Source organism: Salvia splendens, chromosome 17 (genome assembly GCF_004379255.2).
Source record: "Salvia splendens isolate huo1 chromosome 17, SspV2, whole genome shotgun sequence".
NCBI lineage: Eukaryota > Viridiplantae > Streptophyta > Magnoliopsida > Lamiales > Lamiaceae > Salvia > Salvia splendens.
The window spans coordinates 14498732-14511429 of NC_056048.1; the positions used below are offsets into that span (position 1 = coordinate 14498732).

A 12698-nucleotide genomic window follows, 5' to 3' on the forward strand; every position below is an offset into this window, starting at 1 on the left:
AGGCGGTGTTGGCTGTGCCCATCAGATTGTAGCTAATGAAGGTTTGGGCGAACCTCAGAACTCTGTCTTCGATATGGTGAGCCTTCGAGCAACTAGTTTTAAATTGACCCACCCTCGGGTGAGTCAAGAACTCCCAAGCGCTCTGCGCTTTGAAACCTGGTGTGAGCTTTGGTGGGCCGACCATTCTCTCATTCCATAATCCTTCGTCATCTTCTGTACGCGTCAGCAGACCCATCCGTAGAGTCCACTCCCTGATGCTCATCACATGCTCTTCATTGAAGAGCCTGAAGTTGATGAAATCGACATCCAAGTCGGTGGTGGATTTAAACCGGAAAGTCAAGAAAAATTCCCGCGCTACGTCTATCGGAACCTCAATGGTGCTATGCTTTCGCAACCAGTCAAAGCCGATTGCCCCTATATACCCCCAAAAATCGTCATTGCTTGAGATCCCCTTAAGCTCGGCCGAATCGTACATCTTCCCAGAGTTGGCATATTTCCCCTCGGCACTCTTCTCCGCATATATTGCTGTACGTTTCGGGTCCTCAAACTTCCCCATCGCGTTCAGCAGTTCCTTAGTGATCCAGATTTCTTTCGGCTCAAAATTAAGCTCCACTTCTTGTTCTTCCTCGGAGTCACTGGACTCATTAGGGTTTTCCGACTCGGCATCGGACGGTACTTTAGCAGGTGGAGAGGGAGAGTGGTCAGTGGACTTCCCTTTTGCTTTCTTGGTCGAGGAAGGAACAATTTGCTTCCCCTTCCTATTCCTCTCGACCGCGTGTCTGCGCTCCTCCTCGTCGCTCTCCCCATCAGTAGGTCTAGGAGAGTTTACCTGCTTAGGAGCCGCAGTCTCTAGACTCAGCAATCCTTCTTCTGTCTGCGGAACAGTTTTATATATCTCATCAAGCAGACTCCGACGAGCCTGTCTTCGCTCTTCCCTCGGATTTACTGGCAAATTGGTGTCCCCCGTCAGGTCTACGAGCAAATTCAACCCGACATCGACGGGTTCTTGAGCATTCTCAGCATCGAGGGCTTCTCCCTCCTTGTTCAACAATGGGGTTGCCCCCGAAATGTAAACAGGGGTTTCTGTCCCCTCAGACTTCTCAGGGGTTTCCCCCTCTCTGACATCTTTCTCACCAATTTGGGCTTCGGCGCCCCCAACCACTTCTGAAACATTACTATCAACAACAAGGGTTTCCCCCATAGCAAATTCTTCCAAAATAGAGGTTTCCCCCTCTGTAACTCCTACAGCCGCAGAAAGATCTATACCCACAGATGCATTCAGGGTTTCCTTCTCAGAAAATATCACAGTGGCAATAACAGGATTTACCTCCTCAGTGACAGAACCTAACCCGGGTTCACTTACGGCCAACAACTCCAACCCCGCGGTCAGATCTGCTTTTTCTTCGCGAGTTTCTGCGGCGGTTGGTTCTTGAACAGTGACGGCTTCTTCTGGTACAGCGGGGGTGGGTTTTGCGGCAGCCACCGATTTGGGTGTTGAAACCCCTGAAGTTTCCGGTTGTGATACTGCAGATGTCGAGACGGCTGGTATAGATTTCCCCATTACCACCGCGAACATGGCAAACGCCTCCATTGCCTTGTCCGGCCCCCCAAATTTTTGTAGTATATCCGCCATAAACGCCGCCGCACTTGAATCGGCAGATCCTGAAGTGTTTCCGGTACTCTGCTTGTTATCCATGAAGAATTCTATAGGAGTTTTGACAAAAACTTGGACAGAAATTTCTTTGATTAGGGTTAGAGAAAGAAAACCTAGAGAGAAATTTGGGGAATTTTGAATGTAGAGAGAGAGTGAGTAAGGAAAAATAAAAGGAGAACACGATTATTAGCCGATAGGTATGGGAGAGGACAGTTTGCAGGCGGTTGGTGTCCTTTGAAATTCGAACCGGTGCCAACTCCCTCCAAAATTTTACTTCTCAACTCCTTGCCCTAGCAAATTCCTTCTGCGAAACCATACTTAGGAAAAGCATTAAATAAAAAAACTGAAATGCTAGACTCCCCGTTTCTAGGATATGACAGTATCAAAAACATTCCTAAGGAGTCTGGTATTTCGAAAATATTTTTGGAAGATTTTTTTTTTAGTTTGTTTGGGTTTTTCTTGATTTAATTAAAGCGATTAAATATTTACAATTTATGTTTAAGTGTTCTCAAGATTTCCTGGGTCAGGGTATGGTAAAACTTCCTTGAATACTGGACCTAGGAAAGCTTTTAAGAACACTCACTTCCCAGACTGATTAGGCGAATTCAGGGAGTGCGCATAATGGCATTTCGTCCACTACACGCATCTCCGAGTTATCCCTAAACACCTTTACCCTATGACCATTGACAAGAAAAGGAGTAGAGTTTGAAAAACTTCCCTGGATCTCTACTGCTCCATTTGCACGCAAACTCACAACAGTGTATGACCCAATCCATTTGGATTTTAACTTACCGGGCATTAACTTGAGTCGGGACTGGAACAGGAGAACCTTCTGCCCAACTTGTAGTTCCTTGGTCCGGAGATTTTTATCATGCCACAACTTGGTCTTATCCTTGTACCACATTGCTGACTCGTAAGACTCAAGTCGCAATTCTTCCAACTCCTGGAGCTGCAGTTTCCTCTCTCCCTCACAAGCTCGAGGATTCATATTAATCTCTTTGACCGCCCAGTACGCCCTGTGCTCAATTTCCACCGGTAGGTGACACATCTTGCCGAATACTAACCTGTAAGGAGACATTCCAATGGGCGTTTTATATGTTGTTCTGTATGCCCATAATGCATCATCAATTCTCTTGCTCCAGTCTTTCCTCGACGGATTCACCGTCTTTTCCTGGATCGCTTTGATTTCTCTGTTTGATATTTCTGCTTGGCCGTTGGACTGAGGATGGTATGGTGTGGAAAGGCGATGGTGAACTCCGTACTTTCTCATTAGAGCTTCAATAGTCCGGTTGCGGAAATGTGTCCCATTGTCAGATATTATAGCTCTGGACACTCCGTACCTGTTGAAAATGTTAGCTCTAAGGAACTTTGCTACCTCTTTAGCATCACACGATGTGGTTGCTTTTGCCTCTATCCACTTCGAAACATAATCCACTGCCACAAGTATGTAGGTGTTCCCGTATGAAGACGGAAATGGACCCATGAAGTCCATCCCCCAGACATCGAAGATCTCTCATACAATTATGGGAACTTGTGGCATTTCGTCCCTCCTGGAGATTCCCCCGGTCTGTTGACACCTCACACAGTTCTGACAAAATTCAAAAGCATCCTTATTCAACGTAGGCCAGTAAAACCCACTGTCCAACACCTTCCTTGCGGTCTTCCTAGGTCCAAAGTGACCTCCACACGCTAGGGCATGGCAATGATTCAGCACATCCCTCTGTTCCCACTCCGGGATACACCTCCGGATTACTTGGTCGGCTCCCATTCGCCACAAATACGGGTCATCCCAGAAATAGTACTTGGCCTCGCTCTTCAATTTCATCTTCTGGGCCCGGGAGATTACTTGGGAACTGGGCACCTCTCCAGTGACTAAGTAATTTGCCAGGTCCACGAACTATGGCTCAGCATTTGTCTGACATTTCCCTTTCTCGGCATCCCCTGGACCTATTAATGCCATGAGTTTTTCCCAATTGATGGGTCTAGGAAATTCTTCCAGATAGTACAAATGTTCCTCGGGGAATGCATCTGGAATTGCCTCCTCGGTCTCCCCTTGAAAAATATGACTTAGGTGGTCAGCCACCTTGTTCTCAGTTCCTTTCTTGTCCTTAACTTCCCAATCAAATTCTTGTAAAAGTAATACCCAACGGATTAGTCTTGGTTTAGACTCCTTCTTCGCCAGCAAGTACTTAATAGCTGCGTGGTCCATGAAAACGATCACCTTCGACCCCAGCAAGTACGGGCGAAACTTCTCAAATGAGTATACCACCGCCAGCATTTCTTTTTCGGTGGTGTCATAATTCTTCTGAGCTTGATTTAGTGTTTTGGTGGCATAAAAGATCACATAGCTTTTTCCATCAATTCTTTGACCTAACACCGCTCCCACGGCATAGTCGCTTGCGTCACACATAATTTCAAAGGGTAGATTCCAGTCGGGCGCTCTAATAATGGGGGCAGATATCAGTCTATCTTTCAACAACTGAAAAGCCTTTTTGCACTCCTCATCGAACACAAACTCCACATCGTTATGCAATAAGTGAGTGAGTGGTTGAGCAATCCTCGCGAAATCCTTTATAAACCTCCTATAAAATCCTGCATGCCCTAGGAATCCTCTCACCTCTTTCTGATTCGTCGGGTAAGGTAGTTTTGAGATGACATCGATTTTTACTTGATCTACATGTATGTCTCTTTCCGATACCACATGCCCTAGGACAATTCCTTCAAGGACCATAAAGTGGCATTTCTCGAAATTCAAAACCAAATGCTTTTCCTGGCACCTCCTCATCACTATATCCAAACTTGCCAAACACGAGTCAAATGAATTCCCGTACACCATGAAGTCATCCATAAAAATCTCAATGCAATCCTCTAGGAGATCCGAGAAAATACTTATCATACACCGCTGAAAAGTCCCTGGCGCATTGCAGAGACCAAACGACATCCTCCTATAAGCATACGTTCCAAAGGGACACGTGAAAGTTGTCTTCTCTTGATCCACGGGATTCACATAGATTTGAAAATACCCACTATATCCGTCCAAGAAACAGAAATATTGCTTGCCCGCCAGCCTCTCCAACATCTGGTCAATGAAAGGTAACGGGAAGTGATCCTTCTTAGTAGCCTCGTTCAGCTTCCGGTAGTCAATACACATCCTCCACCCAGTAACAAGTCGAGTGGGGACCAATTCATTTTTATCGTTCTTAACTACTTGTATACCTGACTTCTTGGGTACCATATGTACGGGACTAACCCATTCACTGTCTAGTATGGAATATATGATTCCTAGGGATAGCAGCTTCAATACTTCCTTCAGCACTTCTTCCCTCATGTTCGGATTCAAATTGCGTTGCGGATCCCTACAGGCCTTTGCTCCTTCTTCTAAACGAATGTGATGCATGCACATATCTGGACTGATTCCAACCAAGTCAGAGAGCGTCCACCCAATGGCTTTCTTGTTTCTCCTGATTACATTCAGCAGTTCCTCTTCTTGTCCCTCGGTCAAGCTGCTGTTAATAATCACCGGGAAGTTTTCGTTCTCCTCCATATACGCATACTTGAGCCCAGGTGGAAGTATTTTCAATTCTTTCTTGGGGACATCTTTTTCCTGGGGCAAGGGGTTTTGTTCTGTTGTCATTCCCTTCTTAGACTCAGTAGAACTGTCCATGCTCGCCACATAAGGTGTCTTCCTTGACCTAGCTAGCTCCGGACTTGAATAGAATTCCAGAATTGCTTCCGCTAGTTCCTCATCCGATAACTCACTTGTGTTCATCGCTTGACACCAACTGGCTACTTCTCTATCAATGGCATGACTCATCTCAGAATTCTTGATCTGTTCATGCATTAACTCTGTCTCAATATATTCCTGGACCAAGGGGTTAATAACATCTATAGCATGCAAATTTTCAACGTCAAGAGGTCTTTTCATTGCCTCATCGATGCTGAATGTATATTTCTCCCCATTGTAATCAAGGCAGATAGTTCCGTCAAAAACATCAATGATAGTTTTAGCGGTACGCAGGAAAGGTCTCCCTAGAAGTACTCCGCCAGACTCTGCAGACTCATTATCACTCATCCTAATCACATGGAAATCAGCTGGGTACAAGAAATCATGTACCTTCACTATCACATTCTCAAGCACTCCTTCAGGACAAATGCATGACCTGTCTGCCAATTGGATCACAACTTTCGTGTCCACCATGCCTACCCCTACTAACTTCTTGTATATAGACAGTGGTAACACATTTATCGACGCACCTAAATCACACATAGCATGCTCGATCTTCACATCACCAATAGAGATGGGTAAGGTAAACATACCTGGATCATTGCATTTCGAAGGCATCCTCCGCTTCTGAATCACTGCCGAGACATTCTCGCCTATCAAAATTTTCCCATTGGGTCTAGCCTTCCCAGCTATAAATTCCTTGATGAACTTGCTAAACACCGGCAATTTCAAGGCCTGCAGGAATGGTAGATTAATTTCTAGTTTCCCAAAAATGTCCATGAAATCCACCGGCTCTTCCTTCTTCTTCTTGGCTTCCCCCCGGCTCGGGAAAGGCTTCAGTCGTTTTCCTGCTCCTGGAGAGCCTTCGGGTGAGAATTCTCCAGTCTCCTCCCTTACTGCCTCGTTCTCAAACACTGGCTCTGGATCGAGGAAGAATGGTTCAGTTGACTTAGGCAAGGGTTTCTCCAAATCTCCTATCTTAAGGTCATCCTTGACCAAGGAACGTTCTCCTTCCGAGTCCCTAGATCTAGGAATTGTATCCTCTTCCTTACCTTCCTTAGGGCTTATCGCTTCCTTCGTTCTTACCATTGGCCCATCATATGCCTTCCCGGATCTCAAGGTAACCTGACTTATATTCGCCCTATCTAGTGCCCTTACGGAGGTGGGAATCTTTCCCTCATTTCCCCTCATATCACTCAAAGAAGTGGCTATCTGGGACAATTGTTTAGCCAGCATATCCATGGCTGCCTTTTGCTCCTGTTGAGCATCTTGAAGCTTGTGCACTACGTCATTGTTCGATTGCAGGTTGCTTTGCATATGTTGCTGAGAACTGACGAGGTGGTGCACCATATCATCGATACTCTTTGGTGACTTTCGTGGTTGACTGGACCCTGGCCCTATACTCAGAGTCGGTCCACTTGCTTGATTCTGACGAGCGTTCCCTTGACCGTCTGAAGAGTTGTTGTATTGATTTCCTTGGCCCTGGTAATTGTTCTGAAAATTCCTTTGGTGCGGTGGCACATAAGAGTTCCCTTGATTATTCTGATTTCTGTTCCCCCAGCTTGAGTGGTCTCCTTGGTTCCGATAGATCCAGCTGCCCTGCCCCTCTTGATTCCTTCCTGACCAGTTACCTTGCCTTTCGGGCTGAGGTGCAAACTGCTGACTTTGTTGTGGTGCTGGCTGATTCTGCTCATTGTCAGTCCATCTGAAATTCGGATGATTCCTCCAAGGTGCATCTCTCTGTCTTCCTGGATTCCAGCTCCCATCGGGATTCCAACTACCCATTGCACTGACCTGGGCCTGATAATCTCCTTCCTGGGTCCCGTAATATTGCTGAATTTGACTATCTCCTGGACCAGGAGATTTCTCCTTCCCTTGTGAAGTCAGTGAATTCGTCTTCTCAATCGCGTTCAAAAGAGCCTTCTCGAGCCTATCAATCCTTGCCTCCACTTTATCATCTTCTCGCTCTGTTACGGCATGCACCGACCCTCTTCTTACTGCATTCCTAGGGTTATAGTACGCCTTCTTAGCGTCGATCAACTTTCCCAAGATTCCCCCCACTTGAGTAATTCATTAAGTCCTTTGACTTAGGAGTCGCTCCTTCGTAAAACAGAGAGTAGGTCTCTGCCTCTATCATTCGGTGGTTCGGGCATTCGTCGTAAAACAACCCCTTAAATCTCGACCAATACTGACTCAAGGATTCGTCGTAATCCTGCTTACACTCTAATATTTCTTTCTTCAGCGCATTCGTCTTATTGGATGGGAAGAAATAATCTAGGAACTCCAATTTGAAATCCCTCCATGTGCGGATAGAATCCGGGGGCAACCTTAATAACCACGTGTTAGCTTCCCCCTTCAAGGTAAACGGAATCGCACGTAGGCGGTAATCCTCCTCTGTTGCATCATTCGGCCTCTTCTGAATACCACACAACTTACTGAATTCATTTAAGAACTCATACGGACACTCATTTCTACGCTCGGCAAGATGCCGAGCACGTTTGTCTTGATCTCAATAGTTCTCTGGCGTGGATTCATCACTATGGCTTGTGCTGGCTCTCCATCTAAGTGGGCAGTGAGAGAGCCGATCTCTGGATCATGATCTACTACCTGCGCCATGACTACTTCCTCTGCTTCCCCTGTTTCTGACTCTGTGTCTGATTCGGGTGGGGACTCTGGATCTTCACGTCCTGACGACGTCCAAGATTCGTCGCTAGTGAATTCACTCGGAAACGGATCTCCTGTGGTGAACCCTGATCTGGTGGTCACAGTAGAGGCTGTGTCCTTAACCCGCCGATTAAACTGGCCGTGTTTCCTCCCAATCAAGTTGCTCCGGTAGGTAGATCCTGAGCCTCTGCTCATAAACTACAAACAAAAGATAAAGAAAACAAGTAAAAATTATTTACACCACAGACTCTGAACACTAACACTAAGCACGCCCTCCATCCCCGGCAACGGCGCCATTTGAAGTGAGACAAGTCGGATCGTGTGCTTACAGGGAAAACTATGCAAGTGCTTGGTCAAGACACCGCGCTTCTTAAATCCGCTGGATCACTAGGTCCAGGAACTCAATGAACACAGAGTGTTTTTGTCGTTGGACACACTCGACTCCCTTTCAAAAATTAAATCCCTCAACCCGAATACTATGGATTAGTATAGGGAAGTGGGGTCGATCCCACGAAGATGGAGTCGTGAAGTAGTGCTTAGAGACTCTGGAAACAAGCGGCTGCTGCCACGCAAAAGGGTTGAGGTTTAAACTACCACTAGACCTAGGCACGGAAATTAAATGCTAGACCTAGGACACAGAACACTTATAAAATCAGACATCAACGCCGAAAGAAACAATTACTCACTAGACCGTGTAAATGACTGACTAAATATGACTAGGCAGAGAGAATTAAAAAGTGAGGACCATGACATTCAAATAAGGTAAGTACAGAAAAAGCTGCAACTAACAAACTCATGCAATTTCCTAACCAACTCAGACGCGTAAATGAAGAAAACAGAGTATACTCCTAGATTCGAACAGAATATAGAAATCGGGACGCCGGAAACTTACTACGAATCGGACGTACATCAGATCTACATAAACTAGGCGAAATGAAATAAAAACACGTAGGCTAGGCATAAAATTAAATCAACAATGCTCAGATTCACGTCGAATGCTTAATCCACTTCGGATCCAAGCCATCCGGACTCAACACCCAGCAAAATCAACTCCATAACTCCGATTCTCACAGATCTGCTCAGATCAACTCCAAATCCCAACAATCACAGACAGCCTTACAACATCAGCAAGTTAAAAACCCGATTCATCCACAAACAAACTCCATTCTCCCAGATCCAACCACAAACCTGCAATAATCCAGAAAACAACCGCGAAAACAACCAACTCCAACAATCCAACTCAGAATTCAAGTAAACATAATCAACAAACAAAGATCAACACAATAGGCATAAGCTAAAACGAAACGTGCATAAAAACAGAGAAATATCCAGAAAACAAAGAGGTCCGAGCTTCGAACAGCGAAGCTCGGCGAATTCAGCAGAAACGAAAATGGAAAATAAATTGTTTCTTCGCCCTAAAGAAGGACGGTGTTACGATCAGATCGAAATGTATGAAAACTAAAGGTGAACCCCAAGTACGCCCTGAATCTCCCCACGATAGAACCCAAGTGTGTGAAAAAATGAACTAAGCTACAAGCTGTTCTCTAGGTCTCCAACCGAGAAGATCCCTCCAGCGTGCATGCTTCTCCCTTTTATAGACGCGGACATAACCTTCTAGAGTCTTCATAGAAATCTCTATTCTACCCTTCAACTCCGAGGCTTCCTCCGTCGAGCAATTTTCCGCATAATGTCCACTCTTTCGCCTTCTTCCTAGGTCCACGCAACTGTCTCCCTCGTTTGCTGGACCTGGCGAAAATCTTCACACACCTGGCTTAAAACGTGTGTTAGACCCAGAAATTTCACGAATTAAAGCCCTAGACCTATGCATGAAATTAGCCTTATCACTAACCCTCCCCCCTCCCACTGCATATGAACTCATCCTCGAGGGACTGGATGCAGTGGAAAAGGGTTAGGTACAGGCAATGGCACAACAGAAAAAAAAACAAGGAAAACTTCTCACACTTAGACCAGACACTGAGATAAGTGTGAAATAGTGCCAACAGTCAAACATGCTAATAAATATAGAAAAAACAAAAATCAAAACAGATATAGGCATGCCAACAAACTCAAACAAAAACAAACATGCATAACTTCTCACACTTCGACCCAACACAGGTCTAAGTGTGAGGTGGAGCAGAATATCAGTTAAACAAACCAAAATCAAAATCTAATTAAAATTGTTTCGAGATTGAAATGAGCTGAGAATGGGGGGTTGTACTTAATGCTTCCGGGGAGTTTGACTGGGAGATGCAGAGGGTGGCTGGGAGGATGATGGACGCCGAGACGGAGGAGAGCTTGTAAAGGGAGGTGGTGGTTGGATGGCAAGGGTCTGTTGGCGGATCGCCAGTGTATTGGCTTGGCCAAGGAGATTGCAAGCAAGGTAGACCTTGGCAAGGCGGAGGGCCAGATCAGCAATATGGGTTCCTCTAGACTCAGAGGCATTGAAATCGGGGGCACGTCCGTTGCACAAGGCCTGCCAGACGGCCTGCTGATCGAAGTCTGGCTTCCTCTGAGGAAGGCAAATGTCGCGCCCAAACCATTCTCCACTAGCGACCTGGGCCTTTGTATAGAGTCTCATCCTCACAGAGAACTCGTTCAGGCTCATCTTCTTCTCACGCCTGAACACCCGGAAGGAGACGCTCCTGGCCTCCAAGTTTGTGCTTCTGGTAAACCGGAAGGACGTGAAGAATTCTTTGGCTAGGTCCTCAGGCACGAAGGTATCCTCGATCTCCAGCAGCCATTCAAAACCAATGCAGGTAATGTACTCGGCGAATCTCTCCTCAACCCGGATAGTCTCCAGGGCTGGCTGGTGGAGTTTCTTGTCAGCTTTTAGCCGCTTCGTGGGCGTCACCCTCTGGTGGACCTCCTCAGCCCATTTGGGGTCTTCAAATTCTAGCATTCGCTGGAGGAGGTCCGTGGTCAACACCACAGTTTGTCTGGAATAGTCGATGGTTGGGGGTGTTGCAAGCCTTCCTTGCTGCCTGCGGAATGTTTAGGCCCATCGAAGCTCCCTCCCCTCCGTATCACTGCCCTCTTCTCCTTCTTGTGGAGGGTCAGGTTGGTCTGTATCAGAAATCACAATGCCTCGGGTTGCGGGGAACATCCTCTTTGGAGGAGGAAGAACAGTTTCCTTTCCTCTTCCTCTCTCTCTACTCTCTCTGGGCTGTCCTTGACAGCCTCTCTCTCTCCCACGGCCTCACTGGCCCTTTGGTTTATCACCCCAACGGCTCCTTATTTTTCCGGCTCCTTCGACTCACCCAACAGCCGCCGCACTACACGGGGCCTCTCCTCCTCCGCCATCTGCATGCTGGCCACCCTGGCCTCCACCTCCTCCATCAGCGTGTTGATTTCCATTATGCGCGTCCTGCGGCGCAGCGGCTTCTCCTCCCTCTTCGGGACCGATTCATCCTCTGCATGAGGAATGAAGGTCCATTCTGCCTCCCTTTGTTGTAGTATTTCGCTGGGGGAGGCAGAAAGTCCTCCATAGAGTCGTCGTCAATGTTCACAACCTCGATCGGTTGTGTCGGCCTTAGGAGAGTAGGGGAGTTGGAGGCTCCACCACTTGGTGGTGTCGGAGCGTTGGGAACAGTTGTGCCCTCTGCATGTGGTTGCGGCACGAGTTTTGTTTCGGCGGCTGGAGTGGCGGCCGGTTGAGCCCCTTCTTCCTCAGAATCGTCCCCACTGTACTGCACCAAGAGGACGACGGGTGTAGGTTCAGGGGTGCGAAGGGGGGCTTGTGCTTGGGAAGTAGATGGAGGGTTTCGGGAAGGATTTTGGGAGGTGGAGGTTGTGGCTTTGTCCTTCGACAGGGATATTCCAAGTCGGGCTTTTACGGTGGCGTAAACCGTCGCGATATCCATCTTGGAGGGTATACTCCGGAGGATTTTATAGAGGCGCCTTAGAGCCTCTTTATCCACTTCTGGACGTGGAGTGGCAGTGCTGGTTTGTGGTGAAGCGGTGGTTGGAGTAGAAGGGTTAAGATTTTCTTGACGAGCCTTGGATGAAGTTTCTCGGTCACCACTCTTGGTGCCGGCATCGGAGGATGAAGATGAAGTTGGGAGTTGCTCGATCAACATTCTTACTGGGGTGGTTCTTGGTGGAGGGAGGAGATGATAATGATTTGGGCAAGGGTTTGGAATTTGGAGCGATATGGGAGAGATTTGAAGCTTTTCAGAGCGCCAGGTGGCAAAGCTTCTCCGAAACACTTCCTTCCTCTCTCCAGGGCGTTCTGTCCAATGCGGTAGTTGGCTCCTCCTGACACCTTTTCAGTGATTGCGCACGTCCTTTCATCACCTGCCCTAATCAACGAAGGTACTGTACCACCAATTAAATTCGAGTTATACTGATCAAGTGGGCAATTGATTACAGATGAAAACTCAAATAGTTCCACTTGATCAGCTTCCGTCCTTACTTCCGACTTTTAATTTCTAAGAATTAAAAACTAACACACGAAAAACCTATTTACACTAATTACAAAGGATTTTACTGAGTTCCCCTGGGATGTCACTTGATCAGTTTAATAGATTAAGAATTTGTTGCTTGATCAAGCAGACTACCTATGAGTACCCGATCACTCCTTTTACTTGCTCACTGGATAAGATTAGGCAGGATTAGTGGAATTTCTCCCACTGTGCCCGCTTTGGTCTTGTCTCTGTA

At 46.8% G+C, this 12698-nt stretch overlaps 1 protein-coding gene across 1 annotated transcript; it reads right to left on the bottom strand.

The window, feature by feature from the left end:
• Positions 1-11395: 11395 nt before the first annotated feature.
• On the bottom strand, positions 11396-12118 carry LOC121774345. Its single transcript, XM_042171237.1, has one exon. The coding sequence runs from the start codon at positions 12116-12118 to the stop codon at positions 11396-11398; it is 723 nt and encodes a 240-aa protein (XP_042027171.1).
• Positions 12119-12698: the final 580 nt, after the last annotated feature.

Excerpts from the sequence above, each read along its gene's own strand:
- LOC121774345 (XM_042171237.1), bottom strand. The coding sequence starts at position 12,118 with ATGTTGATCGAGCAACTCCCAACTTCATCTTCATCCTCCGATGCCGGC.